General features: G+C 40.7%; 2 protein-coding genes across 4 annotated transcripts in view; both read left to right on the top strand.

The window, feature by feature from the left end:
• Positions 1 to 1098: 1098 nt before the first annotated feature.
• The window catches only part of LOC309694569 (uncharacterized protein), a 28575-nt gene continuing 3143 nt past the window's right edge, over positions 1099 to 26530 (top strand). The window contains exons 1-9 of one of the 3 annotated variants that reach the window (XM_082514757.1): positions 1099 to 1929; positions 24679 to 24828; positions 24936 to 25078; positions 25201 to 25337; positions 25448 to 25541; positions 25627 to 25737; positions 25812 to 26038; positions 26132 to 26303; positions 26401 to 26528. In XM_082514757.1, the coding sequence (XP_082370883.1) occupies positions 1680 to 1929; positions 24679 to 24828; positions 24936 to 25078; positions 25201 to 25337; positions 25448 to 25541; positions 25627 to 25677 (825 nt within the window). In that variant the 5' untranslated portion in view covers positions 1099 to 1679 and the 3' untranslated portion in view covers positions 25678 to 25737; positions 25812 to 26038; positions 26132 to 26303; positions 26401 to 26528. Of the gene's footprint in view, positions 1930 to 2631; positions 2778 to 4042; positions 4322 to 4807; positions 8581 to 10948; positions 11379 to 24678; positions 24829 to 24935; positions 25079 to 25200; positions 25338 to 25447; positions 25542 to 25626; positions 25738 to 25811; positions 26039 to 26131; positions 26304 to 26400; positions 26529 to 26530 lie in introns of those variants that run through there. The other 2 variants (XR_014272903.1, XM_082514758.1) reach the window with 2 other exon arrangements.
• On the top strand, positions 20219 to 23099 carry LOC309694565 (putative nuclease HARBI1). The gene is made up of 4 exons (XM_082514752.1): positions 20219 to 21645; positions 21722 to 21834; positions 21920 to 22031; positions 22112 to 23099. The coding sequence occupies exons 1-4, from the start codon at positions 21309 to 21311 to the stop codon at positions 22492 to 22494; spliced, it is 945 nt and encodes a 314-aa protein (XP_082370878.1). The 5' UTR covers positions 20219 to 21308; the 3' UTR covers positions 22495 to 23099.

The following is a 26530-nucleotide window of genomic DNA, read 5'->3' on the forward strand; positions in this document are numbered from 1 at the left end:
TTCTTCAAAGCTGTTTATTAAGAATATATTCACTTGGACTCATGAGACAGGCTTGTGATCCAAGGGAGCCATCAACTGGACAATTACTGACATGACAACAAAAAAGCTAAGTACAGAGGGGGGAACAGAGGTGAAAATACTTGCTTTAAAGGATTGTAATGTTTCCTTTTAAAATAAGTCTCTAAGGTCAGACAAAGGGACAGAAACTCATAGCTTTCTACCAGCCCAATGACAAAACTATAAGTTGTTTTTTAACATCTACTTTTTCATCTATTTGGCAGTCACAGTGAAAAGTATAAACATTGGCACGCTTTGTCTTGTGATTCTGCTGTTCGTAAAAAATGACCATGCGCAAAGTACCAGACTTTAAGGCTTTGACTTGATGCCAATGGCCTGAGGAGGACAGTATTACCCTTGGACATGTGTAGTCTGCCGTCTACTCAATAGAAGAAGAAGAAGCGCGGAAATGGCACAACTGTCTTCAGTTTCTGGGAGAGTTTAACAATGAGAGACTGATGATGCAGAAGAAATCTCCGTGGTTAAAAACATTAAAAACAGTCGTCCAGGATGATGAGATCCGCCACTGGCTCAGACTGCTGTATATCAGCCGGAGACCCGAGATGAAGTCACGCAGCAGGTATGTAAAACTGTGATGTTCTCAATGAACTAACACAGGAACGATCTGAGCTCAGTCTGTAAGCTAACAGGCTAAAATCAGAGAGCAGCTAATCAAACAAGTGCGTCCGTTTTTTTTAAAGGTCAACTTTTAACAATAGACTTTCATGAGACACATCAAAACCAAACAGGGAGGGAAAGCTTCGGTTTTCTGCACTGTGCCACAGTTCGCTGTCTGCTTCGGTTCACGACGCCTCACTCCGGGGCTACAGACAGTTCTCTGCCGCCTGTGGTGCTCCTCACCTCCGTCTGCACCCACAGACTTCCCGAGGTGGAGGCAGGCCGGCAGGGACTTTGAGAGATGGGCTTTACTTTTAAAAATACCCCTTAATCAGGGTCTAACTCACTAAAAGATGGCCACATGTCTCTCTCCAACTTAATCTCTTTCTTTTAAGTAATTGTTTTTCATTGAAATGAAATTAATTGTTCAATAAAATGATTACATTTATAATTGAATTAAAGTTAAATGAATCAAGGTGATTTTGACTTTGCTAGTTAACAGGAAGAGAAACAAACTTACACAGGATAAAATGAAATTTGGACCCAGCAGAAAAAGTCAGATCACAGACAAACAGAAACATTCCTCTTTGGCTAAAATAAAATGCAGATTATTGCTCATCTGCAGTTTTAATCATGGTGAATAATTTATGATTCAGCCAAGTAAGATTCTTCTGTGTGGAGGTTTTTCCCCTGTCAAAAGGCATTGACCATTACCTTCATCTAAACATGGAATTTAAGTCATGTAGTTGCCGTTGTTTGTTTTTAAAGAGGTCATAATATTTTTGTGATGGTAGAAATTTATCTTCAAAGTAATAGTTATAAAGTGAATTAATAAGACTTTCCAACAAAGAGAGGGAGTCACATGGTGCTTCTGAAACATTTGTACAAACCTCTCTCACATATGTGAGCAACATGCTCACAGTGTACAGCCCTGCTGACTGAGGCTGCACCTTTACCTGTCTAATCTTTTTCTTTTTACTTTGTTCCTCAAGTCCCACATCAACATGAAGTGTAAGGAGGAGGAAGATCTGGCTGGCCAGCAGGTCTGGAAGCAGGAGAGGAACTTCAATCTGGACCAGGAGGACACAGATCCCCCACAGATCAAAGAGGAACAGGAGGAACTCTGCATCAGTCAAGAGGGAGAACAGCTTGTAGTGAAACACGAGGATGAAGGCATCGTCGTCTGGAGCGGGGAAGAGCGGCTCAGACAGCTGCATAACATCTGGAAACCTGAGAAAGATTTACAGACCAGCGGTAAAACTGTAATGGCTTTTCTGAAGTGTTAACATTAATATTAAACCTACAGTTTGTATCAGTCAGATCTATTTAATGTGTATTCGTGAAAACATGACAGGGAGTTTTAAATGGACTGGTTCTTATATAGCGCTTTTCTACTCAATCTTGAGCACTCAAAGCGCTTTACAAAACTTGTGCATTCACCCACTCACTCCCATTCGCACAAGCACATTTTTCTTAGTGCTTTCTACCAACATTCAGACACACATTCCACAGATCAAAGAGCAACTTGAGGCAACTTGGAGTTAGTATCTTGCCCAAGGATATTTGAAATGCAGACTAGGTGAAGCCGGGAATCGAACCGATCAGTAGATGATCTGCTCTACCGCCTGAGCTACAGCCACCCCCAATAGTGAAGATTATTTTGAAAAATATCAAGATGTAGATCAGTTTCGAGATCAACTCCAAAATAGATCATCAGTCAGTCAGTAATAAGTGAGTTCTTTTTTGTTTGAAAGGTTTTTTTTACTCTTAATGTTGCTGAAAAATGTCAGAACTCAAGTTCTCATTTGCATCAGAGTGCACAAATAACTTCATTTTTACACACTTTTAATTTCACCTGCAAATGTGAGCAACATGCCCTCATTACAGACTTTAACTAAAACTTTATCTTCTCAGAAGTGTTTTTCTATAATTACATTTTTTTTATTGTTCGTTTAGAAGCAATAGTGGAGAGACCGGCTGACTGCTGCAGAAGAAATCTGCTCTGAGGTTAACAGAACGTCTGATCGTCCAGTATGAGATCAACCTTCAGCAGAGACTGCTGGATATCAGCCGGAAACCCGAGATAAAGTTACGCATAACAGGTAAAACTGCGATGGTCTCAGTGGACTAACACAAGAATACAACTCATGTAGGACCTGATCAGAGCTCAGCTTGTAGGCTAACATACTGAAATCAGGGAGCGGCTAATCACACAAGTGCGTCTCTTTTTTACGGTGAACTTTTAGCATTAAACAAACCTTGAGACCGAGAGAAAGTGCCTTTATAGAAGATTTATTTAGAAGATTAAGATAAAGGAGGCAGGGAGGGAAAGCTTCTGTTTTCTGCACTGTGCCACAGTTCGCTGTCTGCTTCGGTTCACGACGCCTCACTCCGGGGCTACAGACAGTTCTCTGCCGCCTGTGGTGCTCCTCACCTCCGTCTGCACCCACAGGCTTCCCGAGGTGGAGGCAGGCCGGCAGGGACTTTGAGAGATGGGCTTTACTTTCAAAAATACCCCTTAATCAGGGTCTAACCCTACAAGACCATCGTGCCTCCCCCACCATCCTCACCTCATGTTAAAATGTATATTTTTCAACTGAATTATATTTGGGTTCAAGAAAATGATGAAGTTTTTAAAATAACTTTGTAATGTTCTAATAAACAGTCTTAACTCGAACTAAATCAGCTCAAATCTCACAGATGTCAGTGTTATTCACAAAGCATGGAAACATAGTTGTTAGTTTTGAATGCAGCCACAGCAGGCAAACTATGGCTGCATGCTCCAAAGAACAGGAGCACAGTAACTGAACACACTCTTAGCACACTTACATCTGATTTTGGGAACAGTTAACAGATCTGAACCTGATGACCTGAGAGGTTTAACTGGGTCAAAGGTCGAGAGCCAATTGAGAACTGTCCAGTTAAACCAACTAAATGATGAAACCTTTGATTTAAAATGTCATGATCAACAGTATCAAAGGCAGCAATGAGATCAAATAGAACTAAGACTGAAACTCTGAGTCCCTAATAATCTTCAGATCACTGATGACTTTAGTTGGGTTGATTCTGTGCAATGACTGGCTGTGAAACCTGACTGGTACTTATCTGCTATGGCACTGTGAGATTTTCAGTTTAATCTACAACAATGACAAACATTTACTTGCAGCGTGAAGCTGGCAGCAGCTACCTGAATGATTTGTACTCTGAACTTTCCTAATAAGAGTATCAGAGCTCGAGAGTAACTTACACTTTCATTTTTCACATTTGTACAGTTTAAATTTCACTCCCATATGAGGACATGCTCAGAGTGGACTATATTTGCTCAGATGTGTTTTCCTGTCATCACATTATTAACCTTTTTCCTCAGTGACCCTTTGTTCCTCAAGATCTCCCCCTAACATGAAGTGTGAGGAAGAGGAGGGCCTGTATGACCAGCAGGTCTCCAACCAGGAGAGGAACTCCAGTCTGGACCAGGAGGGCCCAGATCCTCCACAGATCAAAGAGGAAGAGGAGGAACTCTGCATCAGCGATGACGTAGAAAAGATTGTACTCAAACAGGAGGATGAAGGCCTCATCTGGACTGAAGAAGAGCAGCTCAGACAGCTGGATAACATCTGGAAACCTGAAATGAACTTACACAGCAGGGGTATGTAAAACCGTAATGGTCTTACCTAAAAATTAATATGACTTTAATTCATTCAATAAAGATATTTTGGAAACACATCAGAGTTCTTCAAGGCCAGTGTTTAAATAAACTCAGCTGATTGTTAGTCGAGGTTTTCTGAGAGCTTCGCTGCTTTTTATCCCCATATTTTAATCCTACTTTTAAATTTCCCCTTCTGTCTGATGTTTGTCTTATCATTTACATAAACATCTTTCCAACAGTAATTGGTGGACAAACTGTGATTGGTGCATAGAAATTTACTAACGTGTTAGAAGTGAGTGCATGAAATCTTATTTTAACAGTTTCCAGGTCTGGGTAAATGATATGATGATATTTCGGATGATATTTTGATTAAACTCTGTTGTAGAGTTGGAAATGGACAGCTGTAGACACCACTGCCGAGTAGTCATTCTTGTTATACTTCTATATTTATCTAAGACAAGTAATTTTGTCCATTTGTCACCTCAGCTTTCCCACAACAGCATGAATGTGAGGAGGAACTGGTTTTTGGGGACCAGGAGAGAAACTTCAGCCTCGACCAGGAGGATCCGGAGCTTCCACAGATAAAAGAGGAAGAGGAGGAACCTTGCACCAGTCAGGACGTAGATCAGCTTGTAGTGAAGCAGGAGACTGAAGGCATTATTATCTTCATGGTGGCTCCTACTTATGAGGAAAGTGAGCCAGAGCTGGACAGTGAACATCTCCTTTCTTCCAACTCTCCTGAACCAGAGAGCAGAGATCAGCAAGACAACTTTCCTGTGTCAGAGAGTCAGCGTAAAACTGACACAAGTAAAAAGTTTGTGAAATGTGAGATTTGTGGAAAAACCTTTGAGTACAGATCCAAACTAACGAGACATATGAGGGTTCACACAGGTGAGAAGCCACATTCTTGCAGCACCTGCGGAAAAAGATTCAGCCTGATGATAAACTTGAAAACTCACATGAGAATCCACACAGGTGAAAAGCTTCATTCAGAGGATACAGTTACAAAGACACATGAGGATTCACACTAGTTAAAAGTGGGAGAACTGTCAGATGAAGCAGTCCACTGAGAAGCCAGATCAGAGCAGATCAGATGACCTCCTTCCTTAAAAAACTCTGTATTGTTTATTGTATGTAGGGGTGGGAGATATAGCCTCAAAATAATATTTCAAGAAACTTACATTTAAAAAAAATAATGTACATTTTATCAGCTCGGCAGGCAGCAGCATTTATATGTGTAAGTAAATGATGGATTTTCCATCTTTCTCTTCCAGTGAGCTGCTGTCACTGATGACAGCTTAGCTAATTCAAAGTGTGAAAATGTGGCCACCTCAAGGTGCTTGATATTGTAAGGTAAAGACCCAACAATAATACAATGAAAACAGAGAAAACCCAAACAGTCATATGACCCCCTATTAGCAAGCGTTTTGGCGACAGTGGGAAGGAAAAACTCCTTTTTAACAGGAAGAAACCTCCAGCAGAACCAGGCTCAGGGAGGGACCCCCATCTGCAACAAGGAAAGTTTTAAGTCTAATCTTAAAAGCTGAAGGCTCTGCCTCCCATTCTACCTTTAAATACTCTATGAACAACATTATAGTGCAATGTTAGTGACACGGCATACATGAAATATGAGCACATAAGTATCCTCAGGGGTGTTTTTCCTGGAAGTTTTAAGAAAAGTGTATTACAAGTGCTTACACTCTAGCTTAATATCCAAAATAACCTTGTAATGCGGAGCCTGCACAATTCTGTCATATAAGCAGAGGTGGAAAGTAACGAATTACATTTACTTGCGTTACTGTAATTGAGTAGTTTTTTTGTGTATTTGTACTTTTTAAAGTCATTTTTCAAGTCTGTAATTTTACTTTTACTTAAGTATATTTTTTAAAAAGTATTGTAGTTCGCTACGTTTTCAATCACACCCGTTACTGAGTAAATTAAAAAAACCATTGCGCTTCGGAAATACTGCAGGGAATGATGGGTAGTAGAACAAATTGGCGCTAAGGTCACGTTAAAGATGGAGTCTGACATCGGTGTTATGGATCCAGTGAAAAAAGAAGCCCCGTCGAATTCTGCTGACCCTGAACTCGAAGAAACGGATGTGAACCCCTGGCCGTATTTAAGGGACCATTTCGGCTTCAAGTGCAAGAAAGGCAACAGCTTTATTATGCAGTGTAAGCTGTGTTTGCCCAGAGAGACCGAGTTAGCAGCTTTTAAAAATTCCACATCAAACCTGCGCAAGCATGTGGAGGTAAGTTAAATACAACTCGTACCGTTATGGTAGCAAAAAGGCTGTGTTCAAATTAATCACATTAAGTTAAGACATCTGTGAAGAACACAGATAACGTTGGTTGGTACTAGCAACTTGCTGTAATCGGGCACGTTGTTGTCCACGCAACTTACATTTTTTTTACTGGGTTGGTAAATTGCCAAAAGAAAATGTGTTTACCTACGTTTTTCCTGTTTGTTAATAATAAGAATTTATTTAAAAAAAAATAGTTAAATTAAAGACAGAAGCGGCTACTTTCTTACTTAACCCACATATGTTCACACTGCAGGCAAAAGAATAACAGAGCGCTCACTTACCTTAGATTAGTCAAAGACAGCTGACTTCTGTTACTTGTTAATTAGCACTTGCAACCTCCCGTTAACTAGCCTGTTACTGTCCAATAAAAAAAAACCCACGAGGTATATTGGTATAATTTACCAGCGGTAGCTATGTAATGCATTGATGTCTTATTAGGGACATCAAAAAACTTTCTCTCAAACTTAACACTGGCCTGCCTGCCTCAGCTGCCTTCGAGCGTCTCTTTAGCTGTGCTGGACTACTGTTCACTGCAAAGTGAGCAAGGATGAACTCTACTAACTCTGAAAATCAACTGCTCCTCAAAATTAACAGGAAGTTCAGAGAGTAACACTCTAGGATGGATACAAAGGAACTTTAATCTAGAGGTACAGTAGGGCAGGGCCAAGTTTAAAAAATTCAAAAACATTTTTAAAGCAGCTGCCGTTCAGTTCAGTACTTGTTCTCTTATTTGACAGTTTAGAACACATTCTCATGTGAAAGAATGATATGGTTTTGTATTGAAAACACTGTGATACCTGACGGTTTGGTTTGGTTGATTGGTTTGGTGACCATTATCCATTTTCATGTATAGACTTGCAGTTTAACTGCCACTGCACTTTAATTTGTAAAGTTTTTCTTTTCACTAAAAAAGAACTACTTTGAGATTTATATCCCACTGTCCTTTTTTGCACTACTCAGAAGCGGCTGTCCTCCTGCTGACAGAAAAGTAACTATGTAACTTTTACTCTGAGTACATTTTAAATGAGCTACTTTTACTTGAGTACATTTTTAGACAGGTAATTTTACTTGTACTTGAGTAAAATTTCAGCAAAGTAAGAGTACTTTTACTTGAGTAAAATATTTTAGTACTCTTTCCACCTCTGCATATAAGGAAAAGAAATTCTACCTGGTTTGTTTCATCTTGGGTCGAGCTTTTTAACCTCCTGCTTTTCCACCGTGTAGCACATCAGTAATTTCCATCCACTGACTGCTCTTGCTGTTATATGAAATGTAACTCGCGAGTGCTCCAGTGATGCATGGTTGAATCATTTGTTTACCTTTGGGTCGCACATCACTGCTGCTAGTATCTCCTGCTCACGTGCCTTCACAGCCCGGTTGTACTCAAGTGTGTTTTTGCTTAAAGTGTTGTAACAGGTTTGCTTTTTTCACTTTCAGTGGGAAAAGTTTTCTTGCATATTTTGCGAACATTCAGCTACCAAACTGTGACTGGAGCCCGACATATGGCTCTGGCTGTGAGACATGACTGGGGTTGACTCATTGGGGTGAATGCAAACACATGATGTTCCTCTAAACACACTTTTTTGTAAACATTTATACCAGTATTATTGCAGATCATATGATATGTCACAGCCCTAATTCTGTTTGTTGCATATTCCATTAAAACCTGTAATGAAGATGAAACACGTATTTACATTCATTTGATGTGATATTTGTATCGTGTTGAGCTGTGGAGGTGACAAAAAAGTTGCTGAGATGTTTTATTTTTTTGTTTAGTGGAGAGGTTTTACTCCACAGAGTCAAAGCTGGAAAGAAACACACATGAGACCAAACATTTTGTGATTTAATCTTGATTTTCATGAAGACTGAATTTCAGCATGTGCTCATCCTGTTGATTCGTATGTTGGTGTTGGTTATGTGTCTTAAAAGTGAAATAAAGATTTCTTTAAAACTTCTTGTGGCTATTTTTTTAAGGCACAATCTTTACAACATGAAACAACGTCTGTGAAGCACATTTTGTACAGTGGGCAGGGAGACTTGCCCATCACTGTGGTGGTGGGGTGGATGAGATTTGCCTGCGGTCACTTAAGGCTCTGTATGTTGTGGGTCTGTCCTGGTTGTCCTGCTCAAACATTGTATGGAAGTAGAGGTCAGTGACTTCAGACCGGCCAACTATGGTGGTAATCATGGTCCCCTGTTTTATGAAGGGAGTGTAGAGGGTATGTTTGCACTTCAGGCCTCCCTAGGAAGGTCTATATCTGTAGTCACTTTCACTGTTTTCTTATTGCTGTTTCAAATTGTTGTTTCTGTTTGTAGCCTTTTTATTGAAGGATTTTGGTTTATATTATTAATATGTGCATTTGTTGTTATTAATAATATTTGCTTCACTCTCCATTTGATGTGTTTTTGGTATGTTATACTTTTAATTGTTCTATGATTATGTTTATGTGTGGTTTATAATTATATTTAAGTTCTGGGGTTTTTTTTATGAATAAAAGTGACTTAACTTGTCAGAGATATGAGACTTTGGGCATTTCCCCTTCTGTCTTATTCTCAGTGTCTTGTCTCCATGTTTATTTACCTCTGTGTTGCTATCTTTGTGTCTCTGTCTCTTTCTCTTCCCCTGTTCAGTGGGATTTAAGACTTCCAACAAATAATTTCAAAGGGTCAATTAAATTTTAATAAAACCATTTTACTCAACACTGCACTCGAATTTTAGCATTTTTTTTTACTCAGTCATAAAAAGATTCATCTTAAAATATGTTTTAGATACATTTTTATTACTTTTTTCTTTCTTTCTTTCTTTTCTTGTTGTTGTCCCGTTTCGTTTTTTAGCCATCAGAATTATTGTCTGAAGGCCAAAAAAGATGCCCAACTAACTTAATTTACCATATTGGTCCATTTGATCAACCTTTGTTATTATTTATTTATTTTAATTTATTTTCAGTTGTTACAGATAGGACAGACATGACTGGGGGATAGGAAGGAAGGAAGGAAGGAAGAAAAGGGGAAGAGGGACAGTGAGAAAGGGCACTTAAAAAATATCTCCCAGGTCACCTGTTGAGAGAAGAAAATAAGAGAAAACAAGCAAAAAAGAGAGCAACATAATAACACAACACCATTGCAATAATCTAGCTAAGTGTAAATAACAGTAAATATTAAATACTGAATGTGATTGTGCAGCACGCAAGATTGACATCGCATAATGTGGTTTGAGGTAGCAGCCAAGAAAGGTGTAGCTTGTGTGTGTGAACACCTGTGTGGATGAGTGCTCGTCTATTCAAAAGGCTTCTCCATGTAACGATCTGCTGGTGTGGGGAGCCACAGCCCCGTCCCCCAGGGCATGAAGCAGGCATGGAGGAGATCCAGGCCCCAGACATCCAGAGGCCCCCAGAGTGCGAGCACCCAAAGAGGACCACCGGAGGGGCAACCGTGCCACCTTCCTGGGAAGAGCTGAGGAGAACCCCAGATGAGGGGTCACCCAACAGCCACAGAGCAGAAGCCAGAGGGGGCGGCAGTGACGTACACGCGGGCTCTGCCGGCAGTCAGCTGTGCCAGAGTGAATCGAGCCCCCGCAAGGGGCCCGACCGAGCCACAGGCACCAGGCCCCACCAAGCAGCCGTACCGGGGAGTGAGCTGGTACAGACCTGAGCGTCCAGCCCTGGACACCAAGAACGCACCGATGTCTGAGGGCATCAGCCACCAGCAGGGAGTGTGGTGAGGGGAAATAAGCCTCCATACCTTGGAGGGCCTGAGATGTTCCAAGGGGGTGGAGTGTAAGACCCGAGCTGACATATAGACACAGACGAATAGGCGCACACAGACCTAAACATGCATTCCCACCCTCATGCACACATATACAAATACTCGGCGCTCATCCAACCTGGATACAGACACAAAGAGTATTTTAAACTATTCTGTAAATTCTTGGAAAGTGGTCTTTTTTGGGGGGGACCTCTGCTACTACCAGAGGTTGTCTGCACCACACCAGGGCCTGTGCTGCTAACATAAACCAACTGAGCCTCAACCAGGGCCTGTGCTGTTTTCTGAGGCCATCTCACTGCACCGGGGCCTGTGCTGCCAGCTGGATCCATCGGCACCATCCCAGGACCTGTGCTGCTGGCTGAGGCCATCTGCACCGCACCAGGGCCTAGCTGGACCCATAGGCACCACACCAGGGCCTGTTCTGCTAGCATAAACCAACTGAGCCTCACCAGGGCCTGCACTGCCGGCTGGACCCATAGGCACCACACCAGGGCCTGTTCTGCTAGCATAAACCAACTGAGCCTCACCAGGGCCTGCACTGCCGGCTGGACCCATAGGCACCACATCAGGGCCTGTGCTGCTAGCATAAACCAACTGAGCCTCACCAGGGCCTGTACTGCCGGCTGGACCCATCTGCACCACCCCAGGGCCTGTACTGCTGGCTGGGGCCATCTGCAGCACACCAGGGCCTGTTCTGCCGTCTGGACCCATAGGCAACACCCCAGGGCCTGTGCTGCTGGCTGGGGCCGTCTGCAGCACACCAGGGCCTTTGCTGCCGGCTGAACAAACTGCATCTGTGTTGCTAGTGCAAGACATCAGCACCACACCAAGGCCTGTGCTGCTCGAAAAGCTTATCTGCAATACATCGGGCGCTGTGCTGTTGATTGAAGCCTTCTACACCACATTGGTGAATGTGCTAGCAGAAGCCCTCTGCTAGCAAGCCACCAGGACCCGAACTTTTGGCTGGAGCCTTACTTGCCATCCTAGGTTTGTGCAGCCTATTTAATTCAGCATCAACAATCATTGTGTTTTGGATAATGGCTTTTTTTAATAACTTTACTTTGCTTATTGGCCGTGGGGGACTTTTGGACTCTCAATTTTTCTAAGATGAGAACATTTAACAGTGACCCCATTCTGCGAGACATGGTTCCCAGATCTACATGCGTCACTGCTGCTATACATCCTGTACAATTTCCAATGTATTTGGAACAGGACATTAATCATTTTGAACTACAGAAAGATTTACCTCATCTTCAAAACCTTCTTGCTTTGTACAATTACAAAATTAGTTACGAAAAATCCTGCTTTGTGTCAACATTTCACACGTCAAAATCAATAAGTACAAAGCAGAGACTTCTGATCGTCTTACTACTGCTCTTATCTGGTAATGTGCAACCTAACCCAGGCCCTGAGCTGCAATGTAGCCAGACACCATCTGAATTTAAATCCTCACCTGGGCTGAAGATAGTTCATCTTAATGTGCGCAGTTTGTTACCCAAGATGGATATGATCAAGATCTGGGTTCAATCAACAGATGCAGATATTGTCCTCATTTCTGAAACTTGGTTGTCTAAATATTAGGGGTGCAACGATATACGTATCGATATTGAACCGTTCGATACAGTGCTTTCGGTTCGGTACGCATATGTATCGAACAATACAACATTTGTAATTTATTTTATCAACTTTCCTTCTGACGATGCTGTCTGTGTTGAGCGCTCAGTGAATCTGTGTTCGACTACTCCGCCTAGGCTGCACTGTCGAGCGCAGATCCACTGAGCGCTCAACACAGACAGCATAGTCAGGAGGAAGAGCGCAGGGCAAGCTAGCGAGACAGAAGTTAAGCTCTCCTTGCAAGATGGACCTCCCCCACCCTCATTCAGATCTGGCGTTTGGAATTATTTTGGTTTTCATGTGACGTATGACCCTGAAGGTAAGCGAGTCATGGACTAAAGTAAAACAGTATGTTGGATGTGCCATGCAATGCTTAATTACATTGGTGTGAACTAATGTGTTAGCGCAGTTAGCTCGTTAACGTGTTGGCCGTCTAGCCCCATGCACGGGGCGATCGGCGGTAGCTCGTTAACGGAGATTTGCCGTGTTGTGGCGTTAAGGTCATTTCAACGAGATTAACCTGAAAGCACTAGTGGGAACACAACGAATATGACTGCACATTTACGCCGACATCATCCTAGTGCAAAGACAAAAACAACAAGCATGCTACTAACTTTAGCCGAGTCATTTAGACAGCTGTTAGCACATGATTCTCCTTATATGTTTAATATGCTGCTGAGAATATAGCCCAGAAGAAGCGGATAGTATAGCTTTTATTTTGGAAAGAGACATTTCTCTGTAATAAACTCTCTTTTCCAAAGATGAGTGATTCCTCAATCAGATACAGGGCTTGCAAAATCGCTAGCCTGACGTCCTGGAGCTAGCGATTTTTCCAGTCGGGCTACCAAAATCTATCTCTGCCCTGCCCGTCGGGCTATTGTAGGAAAAATATATGTCAATGCTTTTGCATTCTTTCAGAAATGTAGCTGGGTAATTATGTCATTGGCATCGGTGAGCCACTGTCAATATGTGACATATTGAAATCGCGTTTGAATTTGCGCTTGTTTTTTTGCTTTCACTTTGCAATGACAGCACTGATCTGTGAGTGATGATAATTTGTGCACCAATTCCTCTGACATCGTCTTATTAATCGTTAGCTTACTATGCAAACATGACAAGTGAAATCTCCCGCAGCAAGCTTAAACATGTGAGAGGTTGATCGCGCAGAGAATCGCTGAGCTTATGTGAGTCCGTGTGTAAAAGCAGCAGTATATATATTTTAGTTCTGCTGAGCCAAATAAGACAGGTCGGGGTGAAGAAGTGACAGCCAAAGAAAAGCTTACCACAAAACGGAGAAGTTATGACAAATGAGACTATAAGGCAAAAAGAAAGTGCAGCTTTATGGTTTCATGGACAAAAGAATTTCTGCGGCTGCAATATGACGAGCTAAATTACCAGGGCTGCACATAAGTGGTCCGCAGGTGCGCATTCGCTGTCAAAATAAAAAACGCGCACAAGGGTTAGGGTTAAATTTAAAAACTGTACTTTTGAGTTAAAATATATATTTATAATTTTAATAAATGACAAATTAAAAAGGCATGAACATTTTTTTGTATCGAAAAAATATCGAACCGTAACACCAAAGTATCGAACCGAACCGAACCGTGAATTTTGTGTATCGTTGCACCCCTACTAAATATATATCTGATGAACATGTTAGCATGGCTGGCTACAATATCTATCGCACCGATAGGTTTAAGAAAGGTGGTGGTGTTGCTGCTTATGTTAAGTCAAAATTTGATGCTACAATAGTTCTATCAGAATCAATTTGCAAACAATTGGAATTTTTGGCTCTGAATGTGAATGTTGCAAAGGGTCTTTGCATAACAGTTGCTTGTTGCTATCGACCCCCTTCTGCCTCCACAGAAGCTCTGCGTTCTTTAAACCTTTTGCTGTCCAGACTAAATTATGGGGAGCTTGTTCTAGCTGGTGACTTTAACTGGGATTGGCTCAAAACTGTTTCAGATGATTTTAAATCTTTCTGTGATTCTATCAGTCTTACCCAGCTGGTCAATTTACCCACTCGGCCGAATCTCAAAAGCCCCGAAAAGTCTACCTTGATTGACTTGATTTTGACAAATGTTCCTCATAAATTTTCATCTTTGGGTGTCTTTTGTAACGACTTAAGTGACCACTGTGTTGTTGCTGCTATTAGAAATACTAAAGTGGCCAAGTCACAACATGGTATTATTTTTAAAAGAACTCTTAAACATTTTAATGAGCAAGCATTTTATCATGATTTGTCAAATTATGACTGGAAGAAAATAGGATTGATCCCTGATGTAGAATTAGCGTGGGCATTCTTTAAGGATGGGTTTATGCAAATTGTGAATAAACATGCTCCATTAAGAAGATATAGGATAAAAGGTCGTGAAAACCCCTGGTTCTCCCAAGAGCTGGCAGATATCATTCATGAGCGTAATCTGGCTTGGGCCAAAGCGAGGAAAACAGGCTACCCCAGTGATTGGCTTCTTTTCAGACAACTAAGAAACAGATGTACTTCCTCTATTAAGAAAGCTAAAACAGAATAGTATCTGTCTGTCACCACTGAGAACCTAAATAATCCACAGAAGTTCTGGAAAATCATTAAGTCTCTTTCAGTGAGTAAAAGCTCCCACGCTCTACCCACCTATGTTTTTAAGGATTCTGTTCCTGTTTATGATAGGAAGGAGATTATGAATTGTTTTAACAAGCACTTTATATCTTCTGGCTCTTTGTTTGACTCTCTGAACCCAGTCTCTGTAAAATCTGGCACAAACCTTCCGGTGTACACTGGTCAGCCATTTAACTTTGTTCCTTTCTCTGTGCAGGAGGTCTGTAAAGCTCTTAAACTGTTAGATCCTAGAAAATCTCCAGGGCCAGACTTACTAGATCCTTACTTCTTGAAACTGGCAGCTGATTTTGTAGCAGAGCCTCTCACAACACTTTTCAACCTCACACTGGATACGAATAAAATTCCCTCAGTATGGAAATCAGCTTTTGTTGTTCCTCTATTAAAAGGGGGCGACCCAGCAGTGTTAACTAATTACAGACCAATATCTAATCTATCTGTGCTGGCTAAAGTTCTTGAAGCTCTTGTGTGTGAGCAGTTAAAGGAGTTTTTGCACATCAATGCCATTTTATCTGAATATCAATCAGGCTTTAGGAAGAATCACAGTACTATCACAGCTGCAATTAGAGTGGTAAATGATATTACTATTGCACTTGATAAAAAACAACACTGTGCATCCCTTTTTATTGATTTGTCAAAAGCATTTGACACTGTTGATCATTGTATTTTAAAACTTAGACTCTTCCAGTCAGGACTCTCTGAGAGAGCAGTGGCATGGTTCTCAAACTACCTCAGTAACAGGACTCAGTGCATTAAATCTGACGGTCTATGTTCTGACTTTGTTACAGTGCACAACGGAGTGCCACAGGGTTCTGTATTAGGTCCCCTTCTATTTATCATTTACGTAAACAATCTTAGTCTACATGTGCCAGATGCAAACTTGCACTTCTATGCTGATGATACAGTTATTTACAGCTGTGGTTCAACTCTTGTCCAAGCCATCGACTCCTTGCAGAAAGCCTTTTCTGCTGTCCAGCACTCATTACATCAGCTTAAACTTGTTCTCAACGCAGACAAAACAAAGCTCATGTTGTTTTCTAAATCAAGGAGACGAGCCCAAACAATCCCATCAGTAACCACTCTTGAAGGTAATAAAATAGAGTTGGTTCACACCTATAAATATCTGGGAATCTTAATTGATGACTCGCTTACCTTCAAACCACATGTAGAGAATCTTGTGAAAAACCTGAAGTTAAAACTGAGATTTTATTTTCAAAATAAGTTGTGTTTCTCTTTTAATACAAAGAAGCGGCTTGTTGCTGCAACATTCTTGCCTGTGCTGGATTATGGTGATATTCTATATATGAATGCTTCTGCTCAATGTCTTCGAATGGTTGATTCTGTGTATCGTGCTTCTCTGAGGTTCATCACTAACCGTAAATTTCAGACTCACCACTGTGAGTTATACTCTCAGGTAGGATGGCCTGCTTTGGTAACGGAGGAACTCTCATTTATACAGTTTTATATATAAGGCGATACTTGGGTTGCTGCCTTCTTATATATGTTCCCTGCTTGTAATGAAACATGCTGGTCGGTATTCTCTTCGTCCGCATGGTTACTTGTTTCTTTCTGTTCCATTTGCCCGAACTGAACTTGGTAAAAGAGCTTTTGTCCATTTAGCACCCTTGGCCTGGAACAAACTGCAGAAGGAATGGAAAATGACTGAATTCATTTCATTAAGTGATTTTAAATCTAAACTACGAATCCTTGAGGCCAAGTCCATAACATGCAACTGTTTCAATTAGATTGATTGTCATTTTAACTGACTTTTTATTTTATTTGAATTTTATTGAATTTTATTTTTTATTTTATTTGTATTCTTTCACTTATTGTTGCATGTGTGTTGTTGCTGCCTGTGTTTGAGTAATTTCTGTAACTGTGAGACATCTGCTGCTGCCTATCTTGGCCAGGTCTCCCTTGAAAAAGAGGTTTTTAATCTCAATGGGATCTTCCTGGTTAAATAAAGGTTAATAAATAAATAAATAAATAAAAAATGGACACTGTACATGTACTGTACAGCACGGCCCCTCCTGAGAACCCTCAATGTCTACATGCATTTAAAACTGGGTGGTGGGCACTATGGAACGCCAGGACTGCCATAATGAATTAATTAAATACATCATTAAATAATTAATTAAATGTGGCAATAATTAATTAAAATTGGAATTAATTAATTAAATAAATAGTTATGACACATGTAATTAATTAGTTATTGACACATTTAATTAATTATTTATATATTTCACATTTTAATTAATTATTGACACATTTAATTAATTATTGACACATTTAATTAATTATTTAATGCTATATTTATTTATTTCATTTTGGCAGTCCTGGCGTCTGGCTCTCATCTTGAAATAATTTTATCTGTCAGCCTCACCCATCAAACTCAGGGGGCGGGGTTAATGCTGCCCATGCAGCTTCTCTAACATTTGATTGGTTGCCGTGCAAAGTAAGTCAAAACAGGTCGATCCTAGATAATCGATTGCTTGTGTAGACTTGGGGCAGCCAGGTATCCCAGAATGCATTTCAAATCACAGGCAGCAATGGTGGTGGTGTAGTTTTAAAATATCCCGTTTTTCTGTCACCAACTACACTTTTAACAGTGTTTTAGCTGCGAATGTCGCGCCGTAATCTTCACATGTCTGGTCAGGTTGTCAACATAGAACATGTTTGCAAAAGTGCTCAGATGTTTTCAGAGATTTCACTAGCTCTGCTAACAGTTAGCATGCAGAGTGCACCGAGGGGGTTACGTTAACCGGTTTGTTTACATATTCCACTCTCCGTGTTCCACATGTTGCATTCGCAGATTCTCATTTTCACCGAACGATCGTCTCTTTCCGCCTGGTCTTGTGTCTCTGTGCTTCTGTAACATAAAGAACGAGCTGACATTTTTCTCACGAAACCAGCGATCAGCTCAACAGACCCTCAGTTTACCTGCATGCAGACGGAGGTCAGACAACAATTTTACATGTATGATCTTAAAACAGGACACAGCCACTATACGTGCTGCACAGTAAAAAATGGAGTGTCAATATTTCAGTGTAAACCTATTTTAACCTAGAGAGAGTATATACAACTCTGTGAGGAGTAAACCAGCTCTAACGTCAGAGTTAAAAGTCAGTGTAAAGTTCTGTAGACATGGAGTGAAGACATAACTCCACACAGTGTTGATTAGTACCAGTCCGCAGGCGTGTGCGGTCTGAGAGCTACCACAGTCAGGTAAGTTAAGTTAACATTCCCATACTGGTAACATTGTTTAGTAAGTATTTTTAAACTAAATAGCTCTTTATAGTTACACTGATGTCGAGTTAGCAGCATTTACCCATAGGTTTAATGATATTGTCGAGTAGCTACATGCTAACCATTGCTAAAAGTTCAAATGTTCGTTATATTCTCACTGAGTTAAGATTAACCTAAAACATGTTAACTATGTATTTCTTCTAAGTGCAGCTTAGATAATATTATTGTCACATGTCTAATGGGATAGTTTTAGCAACTAAATTACCGTTTATTAGTAAGCTAATAATCGCTAATTAGCTTCGAAGGAACTATCAGAAAAAGTGGGTAACATTACAATAAAGTTTACTCTACTGATTTATATTCTTTTAAGCAAATGCCAAAGGCTTACACTAATTTAGAATTAATTCAGATTATTTTATATAAATTAATTGACAGCAATGTTAATGATATGTTAATATACAGTAATTGTTCACAGAAATAAAGCGAATTGCAGTAAGAGCGACCAATACTTGATAAGTAGACTAAAGTTATTAAACAATATTAGATGTTAGTCACACTTGGTCCATTTGCAGTAACACTGGTTGATAAAGGATCTTTATTAGCAGTTAATCTGTTACTTATTTCTTCATGCTGTAGCTGTTAAGTAATATTGACTTTTAACTGCTTCTATTTTGTATAAAAACTAAAGCTCTAAAGTACATCCACAGTTTTAAACTCTTTCCTTTATTATTTTTTTCTCTTTTGTTTTGTGAACAGAATATGTTGCTGCGTGTTTTGTTTGGTGGGGAGCAGAAGTATGTTAGGCTGTCTGACCAGGGGCCCGTTCTTCGTACGTCGCTTACTACATCCAAGATCAAATGACACATCCAAGATCAAATCATCGCGCTAACTCTGAGCTCGCTATTCCGGTTCCCCGAACACACCTGTTGTTGACGATTAGTATAGCTGGATGAAGTAATGTGAGATCACTGGGTGGCCCAACAGGGGCTACGCATCGATAGTAGAAACATTGATCGGCAACCCTTTGATTGGTCGGCGAAAATGTCGAAGGAGCGCGCTCGGTATTCTTCGGCAGCAGAGCAAGAACTCTTGAGTGAGGGATTTCAGGAGTTTCAGAGTCTAATTAAAACGCAAGGGAACACTGCAAAGGCTGCAAAAGCAAGGAGAGAGGGCTGGCAGAAAGTTGCTGACAAATTAAACTCGTAAGTAATTTAATAATAACAATAATAATGGAGTGGATTGATATAGCGCTCTTCAAGGCACCCAAAGCGTTTTACAATGCCACTATTCAGTCACTCTCACATTCACACACTGGTAGCTGTCACAGCTGCCCTGGGACAGAAGCCAGGCTGCCATATCGCGCCATCGGCCCCTCTGGCCAACACCAGTAGGTGGTAGGGTAGATTTATCATATCACACTATATTATCCAATATTATATTACATTATATTATATTACATTATGTTATATTATATCCCCTTTCACATTAGCGCCACAACAGGACCCACTAGAACATGGGAACAAGTAAAAGTGAAATATAAGAATATTCTACAGAATGGTAATATTTATCACTTATATTGCTTTTCGTCTCTTGGACAGAGACCCTGAAATACTCTGTTAGTTTGTTCATAACAGCAACCAAGAAAAGGGGCAGCGCAAAAAAAGACAGGTGGTGGTCCTGCACCCCCTCGTCAACAAGTTGGTTAAGTGAATAATACCCTCACGGGAATATCGATATCTCTCTATGAGCACACTGTCGCGTGTCGTGAGCTAAAGGATCCTGTCTATCCCGCAATATACGCTGGATTCTGAGGACTCTCCTTATCAATCTTGCACCTTCTGCAATGGGTGGCTCGCGTATACGGACAGGATATGACTGCGACAGACTTCCCAAATCCACCTTCGCTTTTATAGCCGTGGTCTCCCATCTTGATTACACGAAGTAATTTACAATTACTACTCTGAAATATGAATTACATCTGTAATAATCACATACATGTAATAGAATGTTAATAGTACATTTCCCTTTTTTAGGAAATGACCTGTATGTATCTGTGTGACATCAATAAAAGGATCAAGTGCTGCATTATCTTTAGTTACATTGATGTTATTTATTTATGGTACAACAGTGGTAAAATATCGCTGTTGCTTTCGTATACATGAAGCGGAAATACCTGAGTGGCCGCGATCTAATCCTGTTTACATAAAGTAAACCTGCTCCCGAGCAGGTTTACGCTTACGGCTCTGTTGCTATGACAGCAAGTCCCGGATGAGCTTCGAAGAACCGAACGATCCAGGATCACGCGAAATCGTCAACAGTCAAATCCGGCTAACTTACTTAGCGAGGTACCAAGAACAGGCCCCTGGGCCCTATTTCAGAAAGCCGGTTTAGTGCAAACTCTGAGTAAGTATACCCTGAGTTAACGAAAACTCTGGGTTTTCGGTTTCACAAAGCGAGTTCAGATGAATCCTGAGTGAGTCACTATGACGACACACTCCGTGAAGCTAACCTGCCCCCTAGCAGGTTTACCACAACTAACCCTGACTGTCTCCGCCTCTTTGTCGGAAACCTGACAGTAGGAAGTGTCGGACATGGCGTGCCCCTACCTCGAAGAGCCAGTAGATGTTGAAGCCCAAATTCTCCGCAGAGCTCTCCGCCGGGAGAGAGTGATCAGAGCGCGTTTGGACATTTTATCATTTCCTGATGATTTTCTGTGTGAACGTTACCGTTTTTCAGCACAATCTATAATTCATTTGAATAACATCCTCAGGCCTAATATTGCTCATGTGACACATCGCGGACATCCTCTCAGTTCTGTACATATTATTTGTATTGCACTTCGTTTTTTTTGCAAACGGGAGCTTTCTGTATAATATTGGTGATGCTGAGCACGTTTCCAAGGCTACCGTCTGTTGGGCAGTCAGGAATGTTACAGTTGCACTGAAACGTCTCCTCAAAGTCAAAGTCAAAGTCAACTTTATTTGTCGATTCTGCCACATGTACAGGACATACAGAGAATAGAAATTGCGTTACTCTCAATCCCTAGATAAATAGCAAATGAACATTTAAATATATTTAAATATAAAAGTGATTAAAAATGCAAGTAAAATAATTAAAAAGTAAAAATTTAAATAAATACAATTTTACATATAACAAGAAAGCTATACAATATACAATATAATGGGTAAGTGACATTGAGTGTAAACCAGGCAGAGTAGTGCAAATAGTGCAAATGGAGATTTAGTAATGTACGGTAAGAGAAAGTGTAACAACAAAGTCTTATGAGGTAATGGCAGTCCAATGCTCCACAAAGTGACTGGTAACTGGTGCAGGCCAGTGAGTGAGTCAGAGAGTGTGTGTGTTTGTGTGTGTGTGACAGAGTTCAGTGAGACCGTGGAGGAGAGAGGGGGCAGAATCGGGAGGGAGTTAAGCTTCCTGACAGCCTGATGGATGAAGCTGTCCTTCAGCCTGCTGGTCCTGGCCTGGAGACTCCGCAGTCTCCTCCCCGATGGCAGCAGCTTGAAGAAGCTTTGCATTGGGTGCGTGGGATCAGCCGCTATGCAAAGGGCTTTTTTAGTGAGACGGGTGCTGTAAATGTCCTGGAGGGAGGGGAGAGAGACACCAATGATCCTCTCTGCAGCTCTCACTATGCGTTGGAGGGTTCTATGACAGGACGCATTGCAGGCTCCAAACCAGGCTCCTGTACTCGTCTGTACTCGTCTGTGGTGTTCCCCGGTCATAGACCCACAAGATTTATCAAAGAGGGATTCCACAAAATTGCAGGTATCAGGATGAACAAAACTCAATTCATGATGTGGTGATACTTGAACTACTACTTAAATTTTACATTTATTTTCAGGGTTCCCAGGCGTGATTGGCTGTATAGATGGCACTCACATTCCAATCATTGCTCCTTCAGTAAATGAAGGAGACTATGTGAACAGGAAGTCTTTCCACAGCATTAATGTACAGGTACATAGTTCCCTGTAGCATTTCAAACTAACAAATTATTTCATTATAGTAATGGATGCTAATTTGTGTTCTCTGCACTGTGAAGATCATATGTGATGCTGCCAACATTATGACAAATGTGGAAGCCAAGTGGCCAGGCTCTGTTCATGACTCACGAATCTTTCGTGAATGTACACTGAGCACAAAATTTGGACATGGTGAGTTGAAAATACTTTAAAATATATAAAGACCAATTGCTACAGGGACATTTGAACTGAAGTGTATCCTTCTGTCTTAGGAGAGTTCACTGGCTACTTGCTTGGTGATAGGGGGTATCCATGTTTACCCTATTTGCTTACCCCTTACCCTGACCCTGAACCGGGCCCACAGCAGCGATATAATCTGGCTCATTGCAGGACAAGAGCCAGAGTTGAAATGACTATCGGAATGCTTAAGGCCCGGTTCCAGTGCCTTCAAAGACTCAGGGTCACCCCAGAAAGGGCATGTGACATTATTGTGGCATGTGTGATTCTTCACAACATTGCCACAATTAGAGGAGAACACTGTCCTTCTGAACCAAACATCAGCAGTGATCCAAACCATGAACATCCTGACCCTCCCACGGACATACAAGATGGAAGAGCAGTCAGAGACACCATATGTCACAATCATTTCCTTTGACCCATCATCTCAACATGTTGAAAGAAGAATAAACAGATTTTTTGTTCAACTGGCTTTATTGGTCGCCTGTATTTCCTGTACACAAAGTATTAATAAGTATATTATTATGTATAAGTATATAACACTGAAATAATTCGTCCATCTCTGACCACTTCACCCACCCTTAACTGATGTTCTAGCAGTAAAATCTCAATCTTGGTCTTTTGGATCTGCTGCTTGAAGTGTTCCATTTCCAAGTCACATTTTTTTATTTTCTTGATCAAATGGGTCTTGTACAGCTGCTTTACAGGGAGCTATTGAAACACAGAAAATAGCATTGACATTCATAGTACATGCCTACTTAGGTTGGTTGTAAATCAGTGCTGAACATCTTACTGAGGAAAGGTTTGTTGGAGACGTGGCTGGACCCTCTTCCTCTTCATTTCCATCATCACTCTGTTAGAGACATAGAAAGTCCATGGTTTTATTATAGTACCACATTTTATTCAATTGTTATATTTTCCATTGTAAGATGTAAACCTCATAAAGTGTCTCTGTTGCTTCCTCCTCTGTAACAGCTGTCAATGTTTCTTCATTATTTTCCTGTAGTAAAGAAATTAACAACATTGCTGTTCTACTGTAAACTCATATAATCTGTGGAGTATTAAGAGTACTCATAACTGCATGTTGGTCTGGCTCAACAGGAGGCTGCACCAGATGCAGTACACCATCACCATCAACTGATAGAATATGAGGTTTATACAGGTCACTTATAACTTACAAGGGACCAAATGGCAATTAACAAACATATACCAATCACCTTACACTTCATTGTCATTATGCTCTCAAAGACAACCAAGACTGAGGGAAGGCAAAATCAGTAGGAAAATAACTTCACTACAAAATAATCCATTATGGTAAAGAGTTTATCAAATGAATGAGTAGCACTGCAAAGGTGACTGTGAAGAAAGGATGTATGCACATCATGTATTATTTTGAATTTACCTCTTATGTAGGCACTTGTGTCTTGCGGGGTTATTGACTCAGAGGATGTCCCCGCAGAGATGCCTTCAGCCACAGGGCGCCCACTGTTTTGGCTGAGGGCCAACTGCTCAGCCTCTGTGAGTGGTGGTGGTGGAGGACCCCCACCTGTTTTTCAGGCCTCTGCTTTTTTTCTGTTGGCTATAACGGGGTCACATTTGAGCATACAGAGTAAGCAAATATGTACTTGTAATGTGCTCAGATAATTTCAATAAGTGCTTACAGAAGGAAAATTAATGTAGCCTCTAACTGCAATTGATTTACATGGGACAAACAGACCAAGCACTATGGCTCATAATACAATTACACCTTACCTGTTTGGACTATATTTTTATATTTCATTTTTACTTGCTGCCAGGAACGTTTGGGGCCTGTTGGGTTGCACCTGCGCTCACATCACGTCACAAAATAAAATGTATAAAATAAAAAATAAAATAAAATAACGTGTTAAATGGGTGGAAATCCCTAGATCAATGTTTAAAGTAACACTCACGCATTGACTCTGTCGGCTATGTTTTGCCATGCATGCTCCCTTTGTTTTGCAGCTGAGGCTGTGTTACTTTTTTTCCGCAAAATTTGCATGTTATCGGCATATGCTGCCATCAGAATTTCGGCCTCAAGCGCTGTAAAATACATTGACCGCGCCTTCTTTCCCTCCGTCTCCATGGTGACTCGCTTAATCTGTGCTCCACTAATCAGGGCTTTATGTATCCTCGTGCGCGCGCTTGACTTGGGGTTAAAGCAACTCCGCGTTGATTGAACTGATTGTTATCAGCCTTTCTGAAACCGAATATTCCGAGTTGGACAGTTCGGGGTTACTCAACCCTGAGTATCGTTTTTCACTCTGAGTTTTCTAAACCGGCTTCCTGAAATAGGGCCCTGACATTTGATGCTTTCATGAAAGAAGGTTAGAATATCAGGATAAAACAAGATAACAACGTTTACCTGGTCAATAAACAAGCTTAATTATATTCTAAGTCAACTACCTAAGTTGATAATTGTTTCTACTTCAACAATGAATGAGAATTACCTATATTCTTAAGCTTCATCTCATCAATATTTTGTGAAGACATAGCCTTACTCTACCATTTGATAAGAAAATGCATGGCCTTTTTTTTTTTTTAACAATTTCTGTAACATTTCTTTTCTCTTACCTTACTTCAGTGTGCCTAAAATTTAACATACCAGAAGGCAGACAGCTAGATATGAAGGTGTTTGACCAGTCTGACACAGAAGTAGACGCAGAGGTGTTTGAAGAAATAGTGAAGGGGTCACCTGTAACCTTCCGAGTCATGCTGAGCAATGAAGAACTTGGTAATCACTCACATACGTATATGTTTATATGAAATTTAAAGGTTGAGATTGAAGCATTAACAGTTAAATTTAATGCTTCTGCTTTGGTCATGTTCCTTAATGCACAGGTGTATCTCTGTCATCATCATCTTCTCCATCGGATGATACAATCATTCTAAACTTCACAATGTGTGAACCTCCTGAAGAAGCAGCAACCACTGAAGGAAGACAACCTAAAAGGCCATGCCATATAAACTATGAGGCAAAAGCTGTGGGTAGTGAACATTGTTAGTCTAATTTGCATGTTTGATGTGAAGTGTTTTTATGTAATCGTTTTCCAGTTTTTCTCAAGGTTTAAAAAATTTCTGACTTCATATTTTATGTCTATTTAAGTTGATTGAAAAAATCCTAACAACAAAGCCTGGTGGTGAACACATCATACAAGAGTATGCAAAAACCAAATCTCTGACAGATGCAACTAGAAGACAGATGATAAACATACTTGCTGCTGAGATGACAGAAGCACATGGGTAAGAATCATAAATGTAGTCTATAAAGAAACATTTTTAGTATTGTATTATTTTTAATTGTGATGTTCAATGCCAATTGAGTGACGGTCATCACTGAATTTATACATTAGGACATCTCCCCCTAAAAGTGTAAGAGTGATGTATGCGCAGGGGATTGTTGCTCTGTTTCCATATCTGGAAGACCCATATTCACAACATGGATATGTAAGTAAAGGGGACTTTGCAACATTAAACACATAGTTGCCCTCAGAAATGTTGATAACATTCTGCTTGTATTTAATTACATAAGAACATTACTATGATCCAGAGAGCGGTTCAGGATACCTTGCGTGGCGGTTGAAGACAATTCAAAGAAAAGCTGCAGAGGAAAGAAGTGTCTCACTTTCCAAATCTCCTAAAAGTAAGTTCACTTGTGATTTAAATGATTCTGATCTAATTTGTAGGCAGGAGTCAATCAAATTGTTTTTTCTTAAGTTGGCGGGCCAGGCCGTGGTCGATCCAGACCACTCACCACTGAGACAGTGTTATCAGATGAGGATGTAAAAGCAGCTATTGCTCTTTTGAGACACTCTGCTGATGAAGACACTATCCGTGAAAAGATGAAAGCTACCTTCATTTATCGGCATTCAATGGTCAGCGATGATAAGAATGCAGCAGATGTCTTCATAGTCTTCCCGCGGTTTCTGGACACACCAGGACTGGTAAGACATCTTCATTTGTTGAATCACTGAAATATTCCATGCAGCTTGCAATTTCACTCATTACACCTCTTATCTTCTATTTTTGCATTATAGATAGAACAAGATTTCAGACTCCTGTTTGATGAGGTCACTGCCAACAAATTCTTGGAGAGGTGGCCCATCGATCTCAAATCAAAGATTGTAAAGGAAAGTCATGGACTTGTACCCACCTCGGAGCTCTTGGAGTTGATGTGCAATGCTGAGTCAGCTACTGAAGTTGAGAATGGTATGACTGACTGTTTTTATTTGCCATTGTTGGTTATATAGGCAATTCTGTCTATCGAATGTATTTTTGGAGTAATTCTTTGTTTATTCGTCTGTAGGCTGGGACAGTGACATGTCTGCTATCTTGCTGCTGCTACATCTGCTACCGCCATCTGCACAAGGGTGAAAGAGACCAGGAAAGATGTCTGCATCTCAAGCTGTCGATAACCTCATCAAATTCCTAAAGGT

Source organism: Aulonocara stuartgranti, assembly GCF_965226115.1.
Source record: "Aulonocara stuartgranti genome assembly, chromosome: 18".
Lineage (NCBI taxonomy): Eukaryota > Metazoa > Chordata > Actinopteri > Cichliformes > Cichlidae > Aulonocara > Aulonocara stuartgranti.

Coding starts and splice junctions, on each gene's coding strand:
- LOC309694565 (XM_082514752.1), top strand. CDS start 21,309: ATGGATGAAGCTGTCCTTCAGCCTGCTGGTCCTGGCCTGGAGACTCCG. Junction 21,835..21,919: donor TCCACAGCATTAATGTACAG/GTACATAGTTCC, acceptor TGCACTGTGAAG/ATCATATGTGATGCTGCCAA. Junction 22,032..22,111: donor GAGCACAAAATTTGGACATG/GTGAGTTGAAAA, acceptor CTTCTGTCTTAG/GAGAGTTCACTGGCTACTTG.